The sequence below is a fragment of the Thunnus albacares genome, chromosome 12 (assembly GCF_914725855.1).
Source record: "Thunnus albacares chromosome 12, fThuAlb1.1, whole genome shotgun sequence".
NCBI classification, from domain to species: domain Eukaryota; kingdom Metazoa; phylum Chordata; class Actinopteri; order Scombriformes; family Scombridae; genus Thunnus; species Thunnus albacares.
This window is the reverse complement of record NC_058117.1, coordinates 18331241-18355736: the sequence shown is the minus strand read 5'-3', so window position 1 is coordinate 18355736 and position 24496 is coordinate 18331241. Positions and strand designations below refer to the sequence as shown.

At 39.1% G+C, this 24496-nt stretch overlaps 1 protein-coding gene and 1 long non-coding RNA gene across 29 annotated transcripts in view; one reads left to right on the top strand and one right to left on the bottom strand.

Annotated features, from left to right (window-relative positions):
• Positions 1-18983, bottom strand: part of obscnb (obscurin, cytoskeletal calmodulin and titin-interacting RhoGEF b) — a 69929-nt gene extending 50946 nt beyond the window's left edge. For 12 of the 27 annotated variants that reach the window (XM_044368203.1, XM_044368205.1, XM_044368207.1 and 9 more), the window contains exons 1-25: positions 18713-18982; positions 16266-17359; positions 12082-12351; positions 11561-11821; positions 10719-11024; positions 10330-10596; positions 10026-10132; positions 9656-9824; positions 8888-9163; positions 8491-8772; positions 7803-8078; positions 7418-7693; positions 7033-7308; positions 5803-6084; positions 5065-5346; positions 4533-4808; positions 4171-4443; positions 3796-4062; positions 3419-3688; positions 3059-3325; positions 2632-2898; positions 2429-2541; positions 2133-2286; positions 1098-1259; positions 848-952 (exon numbers count right to left, since the gene is read on the bottom strand). In XM_044368203.1, coding sequence (XP_044224138.1) covers positions 848-952; positions 1098-1259; positions 2133-2286; positions 2429-2541; positions 2632-2898; positions 3059-3325; positions 3419-3688; positions 3796-4062; positions 4171-4443; positions 4533-4808; positions 5065-5346; positions 5803-6084; positions 7033-7308; positions 7418-7693; positions 7803-8078; positions 8491-8772; positions 8888-9163; positions 9656-9824; positions 10026-10132; positions 10330-10596; positions 10719-11024; positions 11561-11821; positions 12082-12351; positions 16266-17349 — 6568 coding nt within the window. In that variant the 5' untranslated portion in view covers positions 17350-17359; positions 18713-18982. Of the gene's footprint in view, positions 1-847; positions 953-1097; positions 1260-2132; positions 2287-2428; positions 2542-2631; positions 2899-3058; positions 3326-3418; positions 3689-3795; positions 4063-4170; positions 4444-4532; positions 4809-5064; positions 5347-5802; positions 6085-7032; positions 7309-7417; positions 7694-7802; positions 8079-8490; positions 8773-8887; positions 9164-9655; positions 9825-10025; positions 10133-10329; positions 10597-10718; positions 11025-11560; positions 11822-12081; positions 12352-16265; positions 17360-18712 lie in introns of all 27 variants that reach the window. The other 15 variants (XM_044368216.1, XM_044368217.1, XM_044368218.1 and 12 more) reach the window with 6 other exon arrangements.
• Positions 18984-19618: 635 nt separating this feature from the next.
• Positions 19619-24496, top strand: LOC122993155. 2 transcript variants are annotated; one of them, XR_006406348.1, is made up of 3 exons: positions 19619-19668; positions 20513-20593; positions 21802-21967. It is a non-coding gene; the product is annotated as an uncharacterized LOC122993155 (long non-coding RNA). The 2 variants fall into 2 exon arrangements; XR_006406349.1 differs by lacking the exon at positions 19619-19668 and adding an exon at positions 22089-24496 and having other exon boundaries at positions 19682-20593; positions 21802-21884.

Genomic DNA, 24496 nt, shown 5'->3' with positions numbered 1-24496 from the left:
TAAGCTTAAGCAGATAGCAAGTAACTTGACACACTACATTAAATAGGAATGGCTGTGTGCCAATCATTTTTGTTTGTATGTCAGTTGCTGTTTGATTGCAATCAGCCAGCCACTGAAATAGACACAAGGAAAATGCATGTTCATGACACTTAGAGCAACTTATGGTCAACTGATTTAAGCTGTCACAGAATCTGTGCTTCTAACATAATTTAGATTTTTTTCATAGACCTCATACTTCTAGAAGACTTACAATCATCAACTGAACCCAAACTGTCTAAAAGCACTGGACTAATGTCTTCTCTATAGACCACAGAGGCTTACCTTTGTTCAATCAAGAAGGAAAGATATGACAAAACTCCTGAAAAATAATCCTAAACCTTTTTCTTGTAAAACCCCAAAAGAGTTGTGTTCCCTTTGCCATCAGGTCTCAATGAGGCATAACAATGTACAAGCAAGTTGCAACTGGATTTTCTACATCACCTGACTGACTGTTGTCAGAATTTTGCATGGCATTAACTCTTTCTTTTATCTAAATTTAGTCTGGCCTTTTACATTTGGTTTACTAGGTGAGTATTATTATTTGAACAAAATGATATATAATCTGCCACTTTATAACCTAATAATCTGTTGAAGTAGTGACTGTTTAAATCTTAAAGAAAGTGAGGTTTTATGTGCATAAACATTCAATTATTTGCAACTTCCTGACAGATTTTGTCATAATGAATAGAATTAATCCATTTGCAATCACCACTTAAACATTGTCACATATTAGTAAATTAGTTAATCCATGCAACAATATACAATATATACTGTTATGCAATTTCAACATTGAGTTAGATATTTTTACCTTTCACTTTAAGTTGTGCAGTTGAAGAGGCCTTCTCAGCTGTAAATTTAATCTCACCCATATCTTCTGGGGAAACAGACTTAAACAGCAGCACATAGGTTCTGCCTGTGTTAAGGAGCAGACAGTTTATAGTAACAAAATGTCATTATCATTTGTCATAAGTGATGTTTAATTATTCAGATAATTCCTGTGACATTGCATGAATGTACAGATAGTGGAATCACTTTTTTTCTATTTCTTGAGCCTTTACCTTCTTGTCTCATCTTGATGTTGTCACTGACTTTGAGTTTAGTATTTCCTTTATACCACTGGCAGTCCACTTCATCATGTGAGATTTCACAGACAAATGCAGCATTCTCCTTCTCCATCACCTCCACATCCACCAGCTTCTTAACAATCTTAATATCTCTGGCTGCAGTAGGGAAAATATTTTTAGAGAACCTTTTGTGATATGTTGACTAATACAATGTCAGTGCTGATTGTAAAATGCTGGAAATTGTAAAAGTAATAAATAAACACTGATTAATCAAGGTTTTCCCTGGGTGATTGTCTATTCAAAACCGATTCTCGATTGAATGAATAGAAAAGGGGGCTCTATCTTCAGTCTCTTGCTCCAGTATACTGTGTGCCAAACCATTGACTGGTGTCCTTAGTCCAATGAAATACAATATGAAACATAACTGGCAGATAAGATAAATGGTCCGCAGCCTTTTTATTTTAAAAAGTTAACTGCATTAATTAATTAATTAATTTGAAAGCTTCTTAGAGTTTCCTACGATCTCTACATCTTTGTACAAGATGCTAAGCAGGCGCAGGGTTTTTGAGGTGAAACAGACTGAGCACTGAGTTATTTTTGTCACCTCAGAGTTGGTGTAAGCTGTTTAATGTTGCAGTGCGTGTTGGTCAGCCAGTCTCGTTTGTTACTGCTGATCGCTGCTGTGCTAACCTTATTCTCTGAGTGACGGCGTAGAAAGTTAACAATATACTTCATGTTCGTCTTGCAAAGGTAATTATCTAGTCATTACATCAAAAATTGCAGCGGTTGCAAGCATTTTCTGATGAAGATGAACAACAAGATAACTCTAGTGTGTGCACCCTGTTGACTGTCCAGGTGCTGCACTGCCCTCGCAGTTGAGTTCCGCCTTTGTCATTTTGTCAACATCACATGTTGGAATTTTCAACAAAGGTGGCAGCCAGTAATACAAAGGCTGCCCACCTTTGAGTTAAACAGGTAGGGAAAACCCTGTTAATGGTACCTGAATGATGTGACATGCTTAATAATTACCATGAACAGTGAGCTTGGCAGAGGTGTTATCATCAGTAGTGCGACAGATGTAAGTGCCTGCATCTTCAGGGGTGCATTTGTTGAGGACCAAAGTACGTTTTCGGCCCAAGGAATGGATGCCAAAGTTCTTCCCCGGTTTCAGTTCCACATCATCCTGCAGATGAATTATTTTTCAAAATGTTACATATGTCTTGTATTCTCTTTCATGACTTATTTTGGTCACTAAAACTGTACAGTAAAAATCTCATTATTTTACTCTGCAGACAGTAATTCAGACAGCAATTATGGCTTCTCACCTTGAACCATTTAACGTCTGCATTTGTTCTGGACACTTCACATTCAAAAGTAACCTTCTCCTTCTCAGGAACACTGATATCCATTATGGGCTTGGAAATCATAGCAGGAGGTTCTGTAGAATCAACAGGAGGTGGTTAAAAAGTGACTATGCAGACTTGCTACTAATTATGCAACTAAATGACTAACAGGAAGCAGCCATTACCTGTGACAATCAGTTTGCCAGAAGTATGAACGCCATCTGCTTGGAAGGCAAAAGTCCCTGCATCTTCTCTCTTCAGATTGGACAACGTAAGGGCGTGCTTTTTATCCAGAGCTGTGATGCGGCAGTTGGGCCCTGACTTAATCTTGGCCCCATCCCTGGTCCAGAAGCCTTCAACATCAGCCTGGCTGAGTTCTACCTCAAGAGTTATTGTCTCTGTCTCATGTGCCTTGGTTTCTGTTAGGCCTTTTATTACCAAGATTTTCTTCACTAAAGGGAAGAGGAAATGTTTGAGTGTTAACATGCAAGGTTTCTTAGCTTTTAACTCAAAATTTACATTCAACTACACATTACTGGAAAATGATGACCTCCTTTTTAGGGTTAAGGAATGTCCTTAAATACTATATATTTTATCTTAAAAAAATCTTACTCTCCACACTGAGCTTGGCCTGGGTCTTGTCATCCAGAGTTTCACAGGAGTAGATGCCACGGTCAGCATAAGTCACACTCTTGAAGACCAAAGCCTGCTTGGCTCCGTCTACCCGAATCTCCATGTTTCCTGCAGGCTGCAGCACTACACTGTTCTTCATCCACCTGACTTCATCTGATGCCTTACTGAGCTCCACCTCCAGCTTCACTTCACTCTGCTCATCCACTGTCAGGTTCTCCAGCTTTTTCTTAAATGTCACAGGCTCATCTGATAGGGATGTCAGAATGTTGAGGAGAATAAGGATATTACAATACTTGTTCATAAAAAACAGATATTGTCACAATAAATGCATATTCTTACGTTGCACTTGCAGGGTAGCTTTGCAGCTTTTGCCTTCTGCATCAATGCTAATCTCTCCAGCATCTTTTTCGGTGACAGAGATGATGGTGACTGAGTGCCTGTCACCACCATGCTCAATCTTATACTTAGGCCCAGTAGTGATGGGTATGTTGTTGTGGAACCATTTAATATTGACATCCGCTGGGGTGACAGCGCACTTGAAAATGGCCTCTTTTCCCTCCATTGCAGCCACATTGTTCAGTTTGGCAGTGATCCTCACTAATCTGGGTGCTGAAAGGAATGAGTCACATCAAATAAAGCAGACTGATATGAAATAAAATATGGATGAAATAAAAGTTTTCACCCAGCAACTGTTTACTGATTTAACAGTTACTTACCTTTTGCAGAGACTTTAGCAGAAGTCTTGTCATTTTTACATTCACAGCTGTATTCTCCTTCATCTTCCTTAGTCATGCCAGTCACAGTGAGAACCCGCCTTGCACCATCTGTCTTGATGCAGTACCTGCCACCAGGTTTAATCTCAGAACCACCATGATGCCAGACAACATCCCCTGAGGCTTGGTTTAATTCACACGTCAGGCTTAGGTTACTTCCCAACTCCACCGTAGCAGGTTTCAAAGGAACAACAAACTTCAAAGATAACTCTGCGATAAAAATATGGGAGTTAGATATCAAAACAAAATCTGGCATCTGCAGAGGTCTATGAAGCAGTTCTCAGAATTTTTAAGACATTTCTAAGAAAGCTGACTTACCTTTAACCTGGACTTTGAACTCTAGTTTGTCTTCAGCAGTTTGACAAGAGTATGTTCCACTGTCTTTGGATTCAGCGGATTTTACTATCAGAGTACGAGAAAGGCCATCTTTTTTCATTTCATACTTGCTGCTCTCCTTGAGCGCCACACCATCTCTAAACCACCTCACACTAGCACTCTCTGTGGTCAGCTCAGTGGTCAATACAATGTTTTCACTTGCTTGAACAATACAGGTGTCCTGGACAGACTTCTTCTGGAACATGGCAGCTACTTCTACAGAGAAGCAAGAACATATTTTTGTGCTTTGTGCAGAGAATAATCAATGTTAGGAAAAAACGATTTATGTTTTAAGTATATCTTACCTGCCGTCTGCAGCTTAAATACCAGCTTTTCTGTTCCAGCCTCACATGTGTATTCTCCAGCATCTTTTCTCTCCATTTTTTCTATCACCAGCTCACGACTCCTGCCCTTTGTCTCCATGTGGACCGTTTTGCTGGAGGTCAGCAGCTTGCCATCCTTGTACCACTTTACCTCAGCCTTGGAATCAGAAACCTCACAGCTCAGAGTGGCTTTCTTGGAGAGAGTAGCTTTCACCTCCTTCTGGACTGACTCCTTGTTAGAGAAGCCAGCCGGAGCTTCTGTAGTGCAAATTTAAAAAATAGTGTAAATAAATGCTAACATATCAGTGATGAGGAAAAGCACACACACAGCCAAAATCTCTCAGCAGAAATGACCAGACTCAATAAATAAAGTAAAACAATACAACAAAATAGACGGATTTAACACACAGTGCTACAAAACAAATAAGATAAAACACATTTGATAAAGCCAATGCATGAAGTTATGTTGTGCAGATATTTATAATTCATATTTGCATACACTTATCCCGCCTACCTGCCACCTGTATCTTGAAAGCCAGTTTCTCAGTCCCAGCCTCACAGATGTACTCTCCGGCATCCTTCTTCACCACACTGTCTATCACCAGCTGTCGACTCTTACCCTTCGACTCTGCATGTATTGTCTTGCTGGAAGTCAGGAGCTTGCCATCTTTGTACCACTTCACCTCTGTCTTGGAATCAGCTACCTCGCAGCTCAAAGTGGCTTTCTCGGAGCTAGTGACTTTCACCTCCTTCTGAACTGTGTCCTTGTTGGAGAAGGCTGACTTGGGTTGAACCTCTGCAGAGATAATAAAGAAGAATGTCACAACATTGTAAACTGATTAAAATACAATAAAAACTACTCTTTAGAATGATGCAAACCAAAATATAACCAGGAAAACTGACTATAACCACAACATAACAGAGACTAAATCAATTGGACAAATGTGCAGTACCACTGAGCCCAGCACACAGTTTTGTGCAGACACATAAATTAAACAACTAAAAATATTACAAAGAATGAAAATATGCATATGTGTGATACTAGTAACACACTAAAACGTTCACAGTTCCAACAAAAGCAGCATTTAAGCAAAACTAAAAACTGAAATCCTCTACTACTGCTGTTTTTCTTTTTCTTTCTTTCTTCTTCACCCATAATCTTCAGACAGGCAGACAGAAACACAAACAAATTAAAACATCTGCACAAATCACAGCACTCTGACATATAATATTTGCTTTGATGTCCTCATACCTGTCACCTGTACTTTAAATTCCAATTTATCAGTTCCAACTTCACACATGTACACTCCTGCATCTTTCTTCTCCAGGCTGCTGAGCACCAGTAGACGACTCTTGCCCTTAGACTCCATCTGAACTGCTCTACTTGGACTCAGCAGTTTGCCATCCTTGTACCACTTTACCTCTGTCTTGTTATCGACTACCTCACAGCTTAGAGTGGTTTTCTGGGAGAGAGTGGCTTTTACTTCCTTCTGGACAGACTCTTTATTGAGGAAAGCAGATTTAGCCTGGACTTCTGCAGAAGTAGAGGGGAGGTATAGTAGCAGTACAATTACCAATACAATAATGGCCAGAACACTAAAACCACAGCACAGATACCACTTTATATGAATTGGACAAACACAAGAAAACTTTATAGACGTAAAACACAGAGCCATAAACTATATTGAAGGATGTCAAATTGAGAGACAAGCTTTGCAGACATAAAGTGAAAGCATATTGTATATCTGAAGGTAGCCACGGAGAAGCACCACAGAGATGTCAGTAACAATTCATTTCAGACTGAAAAAAACAATTTACAACAAATCTACTCGGACTGGAAGACCAAACAGAAAACAACCTGACGAACAACAGAACCACAAAACACTAGAATTTCCTCAGCAAACAAATACGCCAAGAAATTCAGAGCCGGAAGCTCAGTAGCACATAAGAGCAACAAAACCCCAAATAGTCACATACTGTAATTTCAATTATTACCTAATAACATGAGAATCAAACATCAACATCAACATTGCACCTTTGAGCAAAGCATGCAAAATATCTCATAACTGAAGTGACCAACAATGCAACCAAAATTCATTATTCACAATGACATTTACAATCACAGCCACAGACTCAAATACGAAACACAAAATATTCTCCAATTTCCCATTGTAAATGTATTCATCTCTTTAAAAAACAAGCTAGCAGAGAACATAAAATGACCACTTAAATGATTTGTCATTCTCAGTGTTTATAAAACATGTTTTAAAGAATTACGCAATCAGAATGAGTAAAGAACATTTATTTTCAAAATTTTGATTGCCTACTTCTTTTTTTTTAATTTTCATGTTTATTACAGTTCAATTAACACTGTATGAGACAGTCATCAAAACTAGGTTTCAACTAAAATGCATCTGGTATTTATGTTTTATATGCTATGCCCTGGAAATAACAGTAACTGGAGTTTATCCCTTTCTCTTACCTGCCACCTGGAGTTTGAAGACCAGTTTCTCAGTCCCAGCCTCACAGATGTACTCTCCACCATCCTTCTTCTCCATACTGTCTATCACCAGCTGGCGACTCTTGCCCTTCGACTCTACATGTATTGCCTTGCCGGTGGTAAGCAGCTTTCCATCTTTGTACCATTTTACCTCTGTCTTGGAATCAGCTACCTCACAGCTAAGAGTGGCTTTCTGGGAGAGAGTGGCTTTCACCTCCTTCTGGACAGATTCTTTACTGAAGAAGGCTGACTGGGCCTCTGATGGAGGAGGCATGTAGGGGAAAATATCAGGTGCTATTCATTCAGAGCTTACTACTAAACATCCAATAAGTAATGATTGCTGTGTGATTATTATATGGTGTCTTACCTGCCACGTGTATCTTAAAGGCCAGTTTCTCAGTCCCAGCCTCACAGATGTACTCTCCAGCATCTTTCTTCTCCACACTGTCTATCACCAGCTGGCGACTCTTGCCCTTCGACTCTACATGTATTGCCTTGCCGGTGGTAAGCAGCTTTCCGTCTTTGTACCATTTCACCTCTGTCTTGGAATCAGCTACCTCACAGCTAAGAGTGGCTTTCTGGGAGAGAGTAGCTTTCACCTCCTTCTGGACAGATTCTTTACTGAAGAAGGCTGACTGGGCTTCTGATGGAGGAGTCATGTAGGGGAAAATATCAGGTGCTATTCATTCAGAGCTTTCTACTAAACAGTCAACAAGTAATGATTGCTGTGTGATTATTATATGGTGTCTTACCTGCCACATGTATCTTAAAGGCCAGTTTCTCAGTCCCAGCCTCACAGATGTACTCTCCAGCATCTTTCTTCTCCACACTGTCTATCACCAGCTGGCGACTCTTACCCTTCGACTCTGCATGTATTGTCTTGCCGGAAGTCAGCAGCTTGCCATCTTTGTACCATTTCACCTCTGTCTTGGAATCAGCTACCTCGCAGCTCAGAGTGGCTTTCTGGGAAAGAGTGGCTTTCACCTCCTTCTGAACTGATTCTTTGTTGAAGAATGCAACCTGGGGCTCTGAGGGTAAAGTTAATTAGAAATGTTATACAGTGTCATTATGGGCACTGTTAAACATTTATAATAGAGACTACATTATATATATTAGAAACAGTTTAACTATAAAGACAGTATATTCTTTAGCTTGATAAAAGAAGACATACACCTCAGGATTGAAGATTTAAAGTGATACAATCTGAGTAAATTGCAACAAATTTGATTATTCAGTTTTTGATTATTCATTTATCATGGCAGGAATATTTCAACAAGACTTATCAGCAGATTATTTGAAAGAATTAAAATTCTACAACATCCTAAATAAATATTGTAAAAAGTTAGCTAAATGTGTAGTAATTAACTCTCTCTAACATTCATAGCTCATAGACACTGACAGTAATTGTGTGCATATAATTGATCACATGTTCAGTTCTACCTGACACGAATATCTTGAAGACCAGCTTATCTCCTCCAGCTTCGCAGGTATACTCTCCAGCATCCTTCTTCTCCACCTTTTCAATCACCAGCTGACGGGTATTGCCTTTGGATTCTGAGTATATCGTCCTACTGGATATCAACAGCTTGCCGTCTTTGTACCATTTTACCTCTGTCTTGCTATCAGACACATTGCAACTAAGAGTGGCTTTTTGGGAGAAAGTAGCTTTCACCTCCTGCTGGACTGACTCCTTGTTGGAGAAGGCAGCTTGGGCTTGAGTTTCTGAAAGAAAAAGAATGTTTCCTATAATTCAGTCTGCAACGTGGAGTCAAGTGTTGAGAAGACAACAAAATTACAAAGCTATTCCATGTCCTGCAGATGCATCATACAGTCTTACCTTTTATCTTGACCTGGAATGTGACTTTGTCTGCTGCTGTCTCACAGGAGTAATGTCCTTCGTCACTTTTCTTGGCACTCTTGATAATGAGTTTCCTTTGAGTCCCTTTGGAGATCATGGTAGTTCTTTGGTCCTCAGTGATCTCCACTTGATCTTTTCTCCACAAAACGGTTGCGCTGGCAGGAGAAACCTCACAGCTCAGCTCAAGATCTCCTTTAAGGGACGATGACAGTCCCATGGGACCTCTGGCCTTGTTCAAAAACTTAGCAGGTTCATCTTAGAAAAGAAGAGATGGAAAAGTCTTGAGTCTTAAGTTATTTAGTTTTTTATTCATGCATCTTTGTTTGTTGATAATGAATGTATCTGAAATCGTAGGTTTTTTTAATCAAAGCAGCTCATGTGTAGGAAGACATTTTTTTTCCTGTATTTGATGGCTCATAAGCACTATGCTAGCAGCCATCAGAGCAGGTCTATCATGTGGTATGACACACACTGTCTGCATTATGAGGGCTGGAGGCTATACTATAGGCCCTAACCCTAACCCCCATGCTACACATGTTGCACAAATTGAGCACAGCCCTCTTTGTGACATAATCTTTGCAATGAGCGAGACACAAAGGTGGCATTTAACAAAACTTTTGCTTCACATGCCAATAACCTCAACACATGTTTGAACAGTCCATGGCAGACAGATTGTCAACTCTGTGCTGTGAACACAGAATAAAACTGTATAGCTGTACTATGTGCCAGTGATTTTGATGAGTGTACCTTTAAGAGTGAGTTGCATGGACATCCTGTCTTCAGCTAAAACACACTCATAGATGCCGACATCTTCCTCTGTAACATTGTGTATCATCAGGATCCTCTTGCGTTCAGTCATCACATATTCATACTTCTTGCCCATTTTTAACTCCCGCCCATTTTTCATCCAAACCACCTGAAGAAACAAACAGGGAACGGATTACCAAAATATACACAATAGTAAGTAAGTGTTTGGATTAAAAGAGTACCTGAATTTTCTACTAGTGTAAAATACCAGTAGGTTTTTCAATCGTGCATACTTGTAAAGTTAAAGGTACATTAAAAGAATATGTGAGAAAAAGTAAAGCTGGAAATGATGTATTTTCCCATCACAAACCTGTGCATCATAATCTGACACCTCAGCAGTCAGCTGAGCAGTGGCTTGGGCACTGCAGGTCACCACCTCCAGCTGATCTGACTTATTAGTGAACCTAACAGGAGGGACTAAAAAAATATGTATGTCAGGTATGAAGGCATTACTGCTTTGCTTTTCACAACAAATTAAAATGTACAGTACCGGTCAAAAGTTTGGACATACCTTACCATTCACTTGAATGGTAAGGTAATGTCCAAAAAAACAGCCTTGTATCAGTAGGATTTAGAGCATTTTTCTGTTTTACTGGCTGTGTTCAAGTGCATACCCTTCACAGAGAGGATGCAACTGCTCTCCGAGCCTCCACCCACAAACTTGACTTCATTTCCATTCATTTCCATGGTCACGACTCGTATGAGCAGAGTGTGTACGTTCTTGGACCTGGTGATGAGGTAGTCGCCTCCACTGCGCAGGAGGCGGCCATTTAGAGACCAAAAGCCAGAACAGGCAGCAGACAGCTCCAGAGAGAGAGAGAACTCCTCTCCAAAGACTGCAGTGCTGTTCGTCAGGCCTTTCCTGATTTCTGCAGTTGGTTCTGAAGGAAAAAGACAAACAACACATGAGATAAGGTTTAAAGTAGTCCATGTAGTCAGCATAGTGGCATCCAACAACAGCATCTAGCCATGAATGACAAATATCAGAAGACATCAGTCTTACCAAGGTAGAAGCTTCCAGGCACTTCCAGGTAGGGACTCTGGCCAAAGTCATTGATAGCAGAGATACGGAATTGGTAGCTGGCTTCCTCAGCGAAGCTGTTGATAATGATCTCTGTTGAGGTAACTGTTTTTCCAGCATTGCACCTCTGCCATGTCTGAGTGCCAACCTTCCTCCTCTCCACAATGTAGCCCTTGATGGGCACGGGGCGGTCACTGTCAGGAGGAGACCACTGAATGGTGAGGGATGAGTCAGTCTTGTTCTGCACCACAGCATCAACTGGGGGATCGGGAGGATGCTTCCTTGCAGCTAGAGCAGAAAGAGTGACAGTCATGCTGTTATATGACCAGATGAGTGTTGAGTGATTGTAGTAAAATACTCAGTTCTACATTTTATACTCCTTCACTACTTGACTCATTGCAGCACTGCCTTTTGGTTTTTGTATCTGAACTACTTTTTTTTTTGGAGGTGAAAATAATAACAATCACATCCAAAATGTAAATTGTATCAGTCCAAGTTATCTTGAAAAAACAAAGTAATGATTTCTTTTATATTTTATATATGTTGCTTTTAAGCAAAGGTATAAAGGTATGACTTTTATATTTTGCTGCTCTAATCCATGTAGGTGCTATATGGGTTGGGACAACAACAATACAATAAATACAAGACAATTAAGAGAATCACCAGAAATATTGCTCAGTCTGCTGCGTATAGTTATCTGTAATTTAAAACTTAAAGCCAAAATACAAACTGTCCTGACCCTAAGCCTCACACATATGGTTTTGCAAGTAAGTCAAAACAACAGAATTAGTTTGTGATAACATTTCCCCAGGTCTTATCCTCACCAGTGACAGAGAATCGAGTGGAGGTCTTGCAGTCTCCAGCCACAAAGGCCACCTCTCCTGAGTCATCTGCCTGGCACTCTCTAATTGTGAGAGTGTACTGTCTGAGCATGCAGGCAATGGAAATACGGGAATCTTCCTTTAGTTTCTCGCCATTGCGGGTCCAGTATGCATCAGGGCAGGGATGCTCCAGCTCCACACAGAAGATGACAGTGTCACTGACAGGAACTACTGTCCTCCGAGGAAGCTTCTTAGTAATGTTGCCTGGGATATGGGACGAAGTAGATGTTACATAAAGAAATGCATTTAGTAGCGTAGGAGACACACTAACAAAACTTCCACTAGGGGACAACAGAAATTTCCAGGGAACAGATATGATGTTGATTCAAACTGTAACATGTCCTTGTTTCTAGCAGTATATTTAATAAGGCTGCATTAATTACACTTGATAATAGCATTGTGATACACAGACATAAGATTTAACAATAAATGAAGTGGAAAAAATAAGAAAGTCTCAATCATACCTAGGACAGTGAGCTCAGCCACAGTGCGACTGCCCTCTTTCATCTCGCAGATATAAACACCATCATCGTTGGTGGTGACATTGTGTATAGTGAGACGACGCAGGCTGCCTTCTTCCTCAATACGATACTTAGAACTTTGTTCCAGACGCGTTTCTTCCATAAACCAGTTGGCCTGGCTGGCACTAAGAGGCACCTCACACATCAGTGTGGCTGAAGTTTTCTCTTGAACCTCCACATCTTGCAGCTTCCTCCTAAATGGCACCTTTGGCTCTGACACAGTGAAGAAGAAAAGAACCTTTAAGTTATATGACCATACATTATCAATTACCCATAAGCATATTTTACAATACTGACAACAATTTCTAACTGTGACCTTGGTTTTAGTTTAAGCCAGTGCACTGTTAAAATAAAGAAACTTAGAAACTTTAAAACTTGCGTTGAGATAGGTTATCCATCACAATGGACATTTTATCTGTTAAATACTTGGCTAAAGATACACTGTTTTCCCATGGTTATGCATTCTGACAAAGCCAATAGCCAATATTTGAGAATTTGCTGAAACAATGGTTTCAATGCATAAAAGTTCCAAATTGATATTATCCTTTTTATGAGGTGTTTGCATGGTTTAGCAATTGCTATCTGGAAGGAAATAAAAATGTGGGATGTTCTGGCAAATGGTTGTAAAATAAATGATTAATAATTTGTAAAGTTCATTAGCTAAATAATGCAAAACACAGTGTGCTTAAAGACACTAAATAGGTAATGTCACAGAAAATTGTATTTATTGCAGTGCAGAACTTTTACATATAAATTAATGTCTGTTACATTCAAGCCCTCGCCAAACGAGTTCACACAATGCTGATTAAGACGGTCGCCACCAGGTAAATCTCTGTATTTCACAGTATACAGAATTTTAAAATCTGGTGTCGGTGGTGACATTCCCGCACTGGACGCATGAATGCATACTGCGTACGCTGTAAGGGCAGAGTATGCGCACCAGAGACTTCCGCTGGCCAAGTGGCTAACTTCTGGTTAGGCTGACTTGGATGGGGATAAAATAATTTCATTGTGTGGCTCTTCTAGACTTTCCAAAATTATATTGGACCGAATAGATCAAATTCTGATGGTGAAACAGATCATTTCACGGGGGTTGTATGACCCTCAAAACAATTAATCCACTGTTTCACAGCGGTAACAGCAGTGACGGAGTAGACTACAGCAGAGCCTATGACATAAGCACTAGGGGTGGGAATCTTTGGGAATCTCACAATTCGATTCAATTCCCACTGATGTCCGATTCAATTCAGAATCAATTCTCAATTGAATGAATAGAAAAGGGGGGAAGGGGGGCTATATTCAGTCTCTTACTCCGTATACTGTGCACCAAACCATTCACTGGTCCTTAGTCTAGTGAAATACAATATGAAACATAACTGGCAGATAAGATAAATGGTCCGCAGCCTTTTCATTTAAAAAAGTTAACTGCATTTATTAATTAATTAATTAATGTGAAAGCATCTTAGAGCCTCCTGCCTGTATGAGAATAACAAAATGAAAGGGAGGTGGAGTGCTCTACTGTGTTGTTATGTCTCCAGCAGTGGAGGGCGGCCTCTCTGCTGCACTGTTAGCTCTGGGGAAAGACATCGTTGTCCAACACACGGAGTTGTTTTCTTCACCTCAGATTTTGTTTAAGTTGTTTGTGCTGCAGTATGTGTTGGTCAGCCAATCTCATTTGTTACTGCTGGAGTTTGCTGCTTCGCTCCACTAATGTTAGTCTCTGAGTGACAGTGTAGAAAGTTCACAATATCTCGCCTACTTCACGTTTGTCTCGCAAAGGTAATTATTTAGACATTAAATCAAAACATGCTTGGAACCGCTGCCTTTTTTGAGGATGAACTCTGGCGTGTCCACACTATAGACTGTCCGGGTGCTGCAGCTGCACTGACCTCGCAGCTGAGTTTCGCCTTTTCATTACGTCAACATCACGTCATTAACTAACATTTAGAAAATCGATTTTTGACATTTGTGAATCAATGCAGAATTGTCCACGTCCGCATCAGGATGCATCTTAGAATCGATTTTTCTCCCTCACCCCTAATAAACATGTGTAAACAGTGTTTTTGTAATTACTCTCATTGCCAGAAGGGGAAGATAAAAGTCCTGTACTCCTGTGGACTAAAGGTTATAAGATGCTCACCACAACCACCTCATATTTCAGTGGGGTTGCACAGTACATCTTGTACATTTCCCCTACTTGTGTGTTGTGGGTTTTCTTACCATGTTATAATGCACCGTAAACAAGAGTTACTATTTCAAAATGCCAGCAATTCTCAGCCAACAGTTTAAACAGTGGATACTTCAGGAACCAAGTGTTGAAACATGTGGAACTCTCCTTTGAGTTATGGGAGAAGTCCACTGGGTTCAGAAAATCATTCAAAGTATCCACATAATATAGCTAAATGTAATGTTTACATTAAAATATTTACAATATTTCCCATATTGTACCTTCCAAAGGACAAATGAGATGTTCAATGGCTTGGTAGTTCAATATTTGTACTTAGAGAATATTAGGTTTCACAAAAAAACAAACAGTCACACACTAGAGGAAATCAAAGTATGTGAGATACAGAATAGCCTTAGATCATAAATTACTCAAAAGCTTTGACACAGAACACCAACAACCATTAAAAGTTTACTTTGTTCATTAGTATTTTAAAAAATAAGTAGTTTCCTATATTATCTGTCCAGTAATGTGTCTGACCTTTTTTTTTTTGGCCAAGGCCCGATATAAAAGTATATAAAAGTGATGTACATTAATTCAATGTAAAGATGTTAAATTTAGTTTTTTGTATACAATGTTTTGTCTGTTTTGTTGCTGTTTGTTGCTGTTTTTCCAATGTACAATGTGGTTGTACTTGTGTATCAAAAGGAATTGTATCACTGTAGTGTATTTGTTACCATTTTTTCTTCTATTTACTGTTTTTTCTCTTTTTATTCAGTTCTGTAGATGATGAACTGTATTTAATTGCACTTATGAACACTGAAAGGCAAAAATTCATAGACCTCTCTGATGCAAAGCTTCAGCTTAAATCCAACTTACTCACAAACTGCAGGGCAAACATCAGAGGCATCCTTGGTCTTTCACTACAATGAACAGCTACATCAGTGCCAAAGCCTTCACTATTAAAATTAATTAAGATCAATTACTGACACACTAATTTCATCCTTTTGCCAATTTCTACCCAAGGGAAGTTACACCAGCAGCGGTGCCAATGTGCTCCTGTAAGTGAGTGATCATCTTAGCAACTGTGAACTACTCATCACCAGCAGAAAATAGATGCAACACTACACCTTCCTTCAGAGGATGGGCCAGAATTCAACCTTGTTGTGAAAATTGCCAAACACATTTTGAGAGGTTTAAAAGAAGCTTTAGTACAGAGATGTGAACACATCCAGTACTGCAGTTGCCAGAGTTTATCCTGTGAATGTAGCTTATTCTTCTGTGCTACAGACCTCCATTTCTATTGTGATTAAATAAACAGACATTATCTATACTGTTGCACCGGGTGACCTATTCATTTATTACAATGAACATGGGCAATGTAGTTTATTTTGAGTCAGTCTTGCATCTGCTGCTGTAAATATTCACTGGAGCACCAAATGTGTATTAATCCATAGCTGAAAATAGTTCCTAACCAAGGCACTATTTATTCCTGTTTGAGTAATGTTTTCTAAGGACCACGGTGCCCAGCTGTTTTAGGAAATTACTAAGCCTTTTTCTGTAAATGACACTATATATTTGTAGCCATTTTTAATGATTTCAGCAGGAACAAATGGGCTTAAGGCTCTGCCACAGGAATGCTTGGGAAGTTGGAAACTATTGAGAGGCAGTCTAACAAACCGCTGGTTTTGGTCTTTTTGAAGGGATTTAATGTCAGCTTTATCCTTTAATCTCTCCCTGTACATATTAGGAAGATGCTGTAAATGCCAGCCATAAAATGGTCTAGTCTGTCAGCATTTACAGTGTTATAACTGCAGACAAATGATGCATTAAATTCATGAACGTGTCTTAAATGAAAGCTCACTTGGAGAGGATTCTCTAAAATGTGATTTTACAATAAAAGTGGCTTGCTATCGCTGTAAGTAGCGTTTCTGTAAGAATCAAATTTTTAAAAAAGGCTTACCTTTGACTGTCACCAACACAGCACTGTAGGTCTGCCCGGCCATATTGGTAGCATTGCAAGTGTAGAGACCATTGTCAGTCTGCTTGCAGTACAGGATCTTGAGGATGAAATTCTCAGCATGATCCTCATAAATGACATGCCTACGGCCCTCGCTGATGTTTGTTCCATCCTTCCTCCAAATAATATGGGGTTTGGGGTGACCTGTCACAAAGCAGCTGAGTTTGGCATGTTTGCCCTCAGTGACAGTGCAGGTACGGGTGAACACACCTTTGGGCAGCTTTGCCAGCGCAGATGCCCTCAGCTCATATTCCAGACTATGAGAAAAACCATCTGTGATGTTGGCAGTGGAGGAGGAAGAAACTGAGGAGCTGCCATCTTCAGTGCGATAGATAGAGATGTCCTTCTTGAATTCTTCTTTGCGTTTTTGTAGGTGAGAGAGGAGGGAGGTGTTCTTGTCTGCAGCCAGGTGGCGGGAATCCTGGGCATCTACGACAAGAGCTGCTGCAGCGTGTGACCGACCCACAGTGTTCTGGGCCCTGCAGGTGTAGGTGCCGCTGTCCAGGTTACGTACACTTTGGATTTTTAAGGTGCTGCTGTCGCTGTCTGAAACAATCTTGATGCGGTTAGTCTCCCCCAAGTAGCGCCCATCCTTCTCCCAGTCAAAGTTGGCATCAGGGTAAGCTGCAACACGACAGTGGAAAACAACATCGCCTCCCAAATCCACACGTGCAGAGGTAGGCTTAAGCATGAAAACAGGGGCCTTCTGAGCCATCTCTGTTGGCAGGGCCACTTTGAGGGTTACAGCAGCATAAGCTTCCCCAACGCTGTTTTTGGCCCGGCACATGTACTGGCCACTATCCTCCAAGGTTAAGTCATAGATGGTCAGGCGGTACACATCTCCATCCTCCACAGTCTTGAAGCGGCCCCCAGATGTCAACTTCAGCTTCTCCTTTTCCCAGGTGATCAATGGGGTCGGGCTGCCCATGATAGTGCAGCTCAGTGTGGCATCCTTGCCAACACACACAGAGAACGCCTTAGGGCGGGTGAGAAACCTGGGGGCTCCTCCAAACAAATTCTGATCCATTGTTTTGTTTCTATAGCCAAAGAAAATGTGAATATTAGCTACAACACAATACTGAAGAGCTTAAGAAATCATATGCAACATTGAACAGTAAGAATAATGAATAGGAGCTGCAACAATTAGTGGATTAATCGTCGGTCAACAGGAAATAAACCGGCAACTATTTCATTAATCGATTAATCGTTTTGAGTCATTTTTAAAGAAAAAAAATAAGAAAAATGTTGAATGTGATTCCAGCTTCTCACATTCGAATATTTTCTGGTTTCTTTAGTCTTCATCAATTGTTTAGTCTTGTGTGGGGACAAAAGAAGACAGGCTTTGGGAAACACTTCTCAGCATTTTTCACCATCTTCTGACATTTCATAGATCAAATGACTACTCAGTTAATCGAGAAAATAATTGTTGCCACCCTATATTGGATAGACAAATAAATAAATACAATTCTTATTGAATTGTAACAAATTACCAATCGTTGTTTAATTTTGTTGTTTTGTTTTTGTATCATACAAAGCTTGTGTCAAGCATTTCACATAACTTCCTCAACACAAATAAGAGACCCTGTCAAATGCACCAAAGGTGAGATGTGACTGTTTTCTTTGTGTACTCTATAAATATGTGGTGCTATGAAAATAGACATAAATCCACGGTTGAGATTGGCATATTTATAGCCGGCACTTACAGTAAGTGTCAGTGAACATATCCCTGTCATGGCCTAGCAGACACACTCATCAATACAAAGACTTGACTTCATGCCATGCAGCCTATTCAATGGAAAGGTAGTTTAATAACACAACAACAAATAAATTCCCCTATAACAAGGTCAAATAGAGCAGATATGTGCCTTTCAAAGAGTGACATTTGCCAGCTTTGTCACCTCTGTCGCTCGAACAGCCTGTCCCAAAAATAACCTCAGCTGTCAGACCCCGTCTCTGTCCATTGCCATTTGTAGAAGCGAAAGGGACATCAGCTGTTTGATAAAGTTCCCAATTCAGAAACATAACGTTACTACATCTTTTACTATAAGCTAATAAAAACGTCTTTCAAAATTATGTTGGAATTCTATCACAAATTTGTGGCTTGTAAAACTGCGAAAATGGGAGCAAATGAGCTTGAAAATAGCCACACATCAGGTTAAATAACATAACGGTCTAACTGAAACTGGCAGTTGTAGCTAGCTAACGTTAACTCAAAAGAAGGGATTGTAACGGTTAACCGTTACAGGTGTGAATGGCTAGTAGTTCGTTAAATTTCAGTTGAAATTAAACTGAAACACTGCTTGAGTTAAGTCAGGTTCTCGGTATAATTATTCATGTAACAATTGGTATTAAAGCTAGTAATACTTTTCAGCCTAACACTACTTTTTCACCTTGAGTCTTCAGCCACTCAGGTAAAGCGGGCGTTGAATCATGTGGGCTAAAACGTCAGTTGGCCGTCAAACTTTCCGGATGGAAACTCCAACATTTGTGTTTAGAATTCCCACCAAAAAAATGTCTTCTTTGTGCTTAAATATCCTTGAAATGGTTGTAAATTCAGGGTAGTGGAACATCCCCCAGTCTCCTGCAGTGGGCGGTTGACTAGACTTATTTTTTCTTTCTTCTCCGGTACCTCATCATGCCAAATAGCTGACGTGCCTGTTTCGGCGCTGCCTCCTTTCCAAAATAGACTTGTCATTTACTGCGGAGATAGGAGATAGCCTGTTGGTGAGGTCGGGAGGGAGAGTAGACTGGCCCGGCCTCTGCTGGACTGCACACTGCTGCAGGCTGCACACTACAGTTCGGACAGTTAAATCGTAAACAACTCACAATGCTGAAGATTACTACCAAAATGTTTTACACCTGTTGAGTGGAAGATGTCAGTAGCAATACATATGTCAGAGAATATGTTTTAACAGATCATAAACAGGTAAAATACTATTGAGTCATGAAAACTGTTAAGTTTGGGTCCCCAACATTTAAAGGGGAAAACGAGGCGATATAAAACTGTCAGTATTGTTTTCAGTGGCTGAAAACACTATTTCAAATGTGCTTAATAGTGTGAAGTAAAATAAAATGACATAATAAAATTACAATTTTTATATTTTTAACTGTTTCATTTTCCTTTATGGGAGATGTTAATGTTATGTTAATCAAAAAAAATTAAAACATATAAATAAAAAAATTTAAAAAAACATATTTTGTTTAAATAGCATGCTATATGTGTCCATGTTCCACCCTGTCATGCCAATGTATTTGTGCACCAAAATACTGTACTGTTCCTTTAAGTGACATCACTAAGAGGCAATGATGTCATTCAAGAGTTTGAAGAAGACAAATTCAATTGCTGGTGAGTTTTGGTTTTCTTTAAGAACATTTTTTGGCACATTTTTCTTTCAAAAACTTCTCTCTCAGTCATAACATATCCACCCCATCACTCAAAAAACATGGGGAAAACATTTTTTAAATTAAATTTTCAAAATGTATTTGTATAAAAATGATTTTTTTCATTTAGCCGCATGCTAAGTGTGGTGTTAGCTTTCAGCCATATTACTTTGAATCTTTCCACCCCCTCACAGACTTTAAAATTAAATTTAAAAAAATAGTGCCTGAGCTTGCAAAGTATGTTTTATTGTTGGTCTATCATATTCTTCATGTTACGAAATACAAAATTCTGGTTATGATCAAAAATCTTAAAATTCCAAGGTCCAATCTGAACAGTTTCCGTTGAAGCACCCATTAATTAGTCAACTACTTTTTGCTTAAATTGAGTCTGGTTGCTTTTCTTCCCACAGCCAAATCACCAATAAAACCCCTAGCCCCTCAGAAAAATTTGACCAAACACCACAAAGAAATATAGTTACATGGAAATATATATAGTTATATAGAAATATATAATTATTTGGATTTTTAATTGTTTAGTTATTCTCTTAACTGTACAATTGTACTTGATGTATATTTTATTTCCCTGCATGGAGGTCTCTCCACACAATAACACACACTAATAATCACAATACACTTCAGAGGATGAGATGCTGATTTATATATTTGTTCACTAGCCCTAAATTTAAAGTAAAAAAATGTATCTAAAAATATTACATTATTATTAGGAATTACAGTAGTCTGTATGTGTTATGTTTTAATTGTAGTAATCTCCCCCCAACTGCCTAAAACACTTTTTGTGCATGACCCAGTGTCCTCAAGGACCCAGTGCCCTATCATTGTCCAAGGAGATGGAGGGAATTTACTATTCATTTTGTTTTAAGGCAGATTAGGTATGTATTTCAGACTTTCATTTATGTAGTTAAAGGCAATTATGGTTATTGATCATTACTTATTTTGTGTTGTCTGTGAGTCAGACTATAGATACAGGCAGCCATGATATACCAAAAATGTGTCTAGTGTGTCTATTGATGCCTTCAGACTCACTTGTACTTTTGAGCCTTCCTTGTACCTTGTACTTGCAACTTTGTGATGTCTGTCTCTATATCATGAATTAACCAGTCTGATATAGCTTTGAACAAAATGGCCAAGTTTGATAGCTAACAAGACATTTGTGAATAAGCCAGTTAAAGAAAAAATGAAAAGAAAAAAGCCATGTTAAAATGGCATATTTTTTTGCTTGTGATAAAGGCTTAATTGACCTTGCCTCTACTTTTTCAGCTACACTAGAATAAACACCTAATCTATGTACTGAACACACCAAGATTATATTAATATCAGTCCCCTAACCAGACTGTGGGCAAAGTGACAAATACATAAATAAACTTTTATTTCTGTCCTTTTCTGCTTTTTAGGATAAATAAGCATGCACTGGCAGGCAATCTGTCTCAAATAATTTCACTTATTTTCTATATAATAATTTATTATCTGTTTAAACAGACTTCATGTGTAATCTGACGTTTGTTTGCTCGATATGTTTCTTCATTGTTATGCTGCCCATCTTCTGTTCTCCTTAAAACAATTGAATCAATTTTATTTCTCACTCATTCTTGACCATTCCTTTTGGAGCTTGTCTGGAGTGTTGTGGCATAACAATATCTATAAAATGTTGATGCCAATGTATTAAGCCAATATTTACTTGAGGGCAAATGTGAGTAGGCTGAGAGGGATTGGCTGAACCTGGCCAAGAGCTGATGACACAATTTATCCCGCAACCACCATTGTGACAGCTGCTTTACCCAGCTGGTCAGGTCCATAATTAAGTTATGACTTCATGCTGTACAAAGGCCTAAAATACAATAATATCTCCCATGACATCTTCACCATGATGAAAACACTTTGCAATTATTAAGCATGAGATAGCAAACCTCAGATCACAGGGCATTTGTTTGCCACTTTCCCTTTGTCATAATAGATTCAGAGACACAATTATATTTCTCAAATCTATAATCCTGTTTTACTTTTAATGCATAGAAACAAGGGTTGGTTCATCTTATTCTTTCCTCCCCTATTCTTTGGCTTCTATGGTATTTTCCTCCAGTGTGGGCTTTCCCCCAATGCCAGTGACTGACAGCAGCAGGTCGTCTGGACCCTGATTTAAACTCCCCGAAACTCTAGCAGACGGTAATCCACTGTTACTGCTTGCCCCCACTTTATCCTGTTCTGGCTACTGTGTTTGGTTCCCATGTTTCTGTAACTAAACAGAATAAAAAGGAAAAATTACAATCAATTGTTTATGTGCCACATTCATCCAAACCTTTTAGGTCACTTATGTGTTATGGCTTAACCTTTAACAGTGTTTCTCTTCCTCCTGTGTTGTTTTTGCAGTCTAAATTTCGTAACGCCCATTCAGTAAACGGCATATCACATCATGGATGGTATTTCCACAACCTTTGGTAATCATCCAAAAATTTGAGCCAGTAGTCCTCTCATGGCGCCTGGAGCACAAGACAGCAGAGGGCAGTAGACAGGTACACAGCACCAGCCTACATTTTAGCAACTATCAGAAGGATAATATTCCACAAGAATGCATTTCCTTGTGATGAGACAGTTTTCACAAAATGGATGAAATGTATACTCTCCAGTGCATAGCCTTCCACCTGACCTCTCAGCCATTTCAAGAATAAGGTCATGGTCATATCACGTTCACATGCAGCCGAAACACATGGGTGTTACCTCAAAAGAACATTTACATAGGAGATGACAAGTAAGATAAATGAGTTGCACCAAGGGTAGATGGCTGAGAATGAACAGCAGATGGCGTATATGTCCCTCAAAATGGTCTAAAAAGACTTGGAAAATAATGACAACCAAAAGGATCAAAACAAATAGAAAGCATGAGGTGTTTAGCACCAAAATAAAAGCATGGAACAAAAATATTTTAACCCACAAAATGCCCTATTAATCTACAAAATGAACTTTTCTTCATAGTGTTACAATGGGCATAACCCACCACTAAACCTAATGCATATAACATAAAGTTCACCTAGGATACCTCAAAATTTACAGTGCCCTTGCATCACTCATATTCTCTCTTAACTTTTATTAAAAGCAACCAAGTGTAAAATATAGGCAGCATAAAAATACAGATGCTTTTCAAATGGCATGCAGCCATAGACATTGCTTTGTTTTAAAGTGGTCACACTGCTACTACTGGGAATCAACAAAGTCAAAAATGTTTAAATCCTACCTGTAGGGGCATTAAGTATGTCTGGGTTTAGATGGTGGTCTGTCTTGTGTGCAGTGGCCAATTTAAGTCATGTCAGACTCAGCATATCAGGCCTTACTTCTTCAGCCTCAGCTGTATTTAACTGTGTTCTTAGTTGAATGCATACAAACTTTAGTCAGTTAACATGTGCCTAGAATTAGCATGTTAATACTACTGTAATTGTAGGAATTATAACAATAAACAATACATAACTACTGGATGTTACACTGTTATGGTGCTAGATGAAGAGTCAGGGGTTCAGCAAACTCATGAATGTCTGTGGCAAATCTCTTGACAATCCATCCAATAGTTGTCAAGATATTTCACTCTGGACCAAAAAAAAGAAAAAAGAAAAACAACCCCTCATGTTGTAATTCCTTGTTTGACACTGCAAACTAACCACAGTAATTCAAAACTGACAGAAAATTAAAATATATTTTTATTTCAAATAAACTTCACATAATCAACCACACATGAAATGATTAAATACACTCAAAATAAGATTTATTTGCCTCTCTACTCACTCACAGAAAACAACACGTGTATTGTAAAGCTGTGCCGAAAACAAGTTCTTTTGGCATGTTTCATTTTTCAGCTAGTGTTTCTTAATTTACAGAACAAAACAAACAGACAAACCTATGTAACAGAACAAGCAAGAAAAAAAACATATCTTAAAACATATTCAACATTTCAGGATGAAAACTTAGCACCTTGTTCCAGTCACTGTGATACTTAGACTGGTGTATAGTGGATATGAAACCATAGTATGGTGAGATAATTGGCCATGATGACACTGCCAATAACAAGGCATACTGTACTCCTGCCTCTTTAGGATTTTAAAGACAGTGCAAGTTTAGACACCATGATAAGGAGTGCGCTGTCAGATGCAACAGACTGACACAGGGGCTCAAAATCTGTTTGCAACTCATCTTACAAGCCACATCCACATCTTCACTTCATACTTGATGCTATACACAATGACTTGCCAAAAAAAAAAAATACTGTACATAACGTGCTGCTAAACCTGTTAAAAGTAAATTTGATGGTTTACATATGATGACTTCTACAAAGAACAAATACTAATCCTTAATACTAAGGCACTGCTTAAAATAAAATGACAAAGATAACAGTGAGGTGTGAATGTGGAGAAATCAACTCTGTACACAAAGCTGAGCTCCAGTGTCTCTACAACATAAAACTCACTGCATGTTAAGATGTACCACAAACGAACAGTGACCACAATACCCATGTTAGCAAATTTAACAGTGTGACATAAAACACACGTCGTCCCCTACAGGGCGAGCTTTTACTGACCAGAGGTAAGAACAGCCTTGCATGATCGGCCACAGTGCTTCCAGATGGTCTGCTGTGGACAAAGACAATACAATACGTGCTGATGCTATGCTTATATACAAACAATGAGAAGAGGTCACTCAGGATGGAGATTGACTCGGTGTCCCTTTGAGACCTGCCCTTTCTGAAATGTGACTGTTGCAAGTACTGTATATGTACTTTTTTTTTTTTTTTT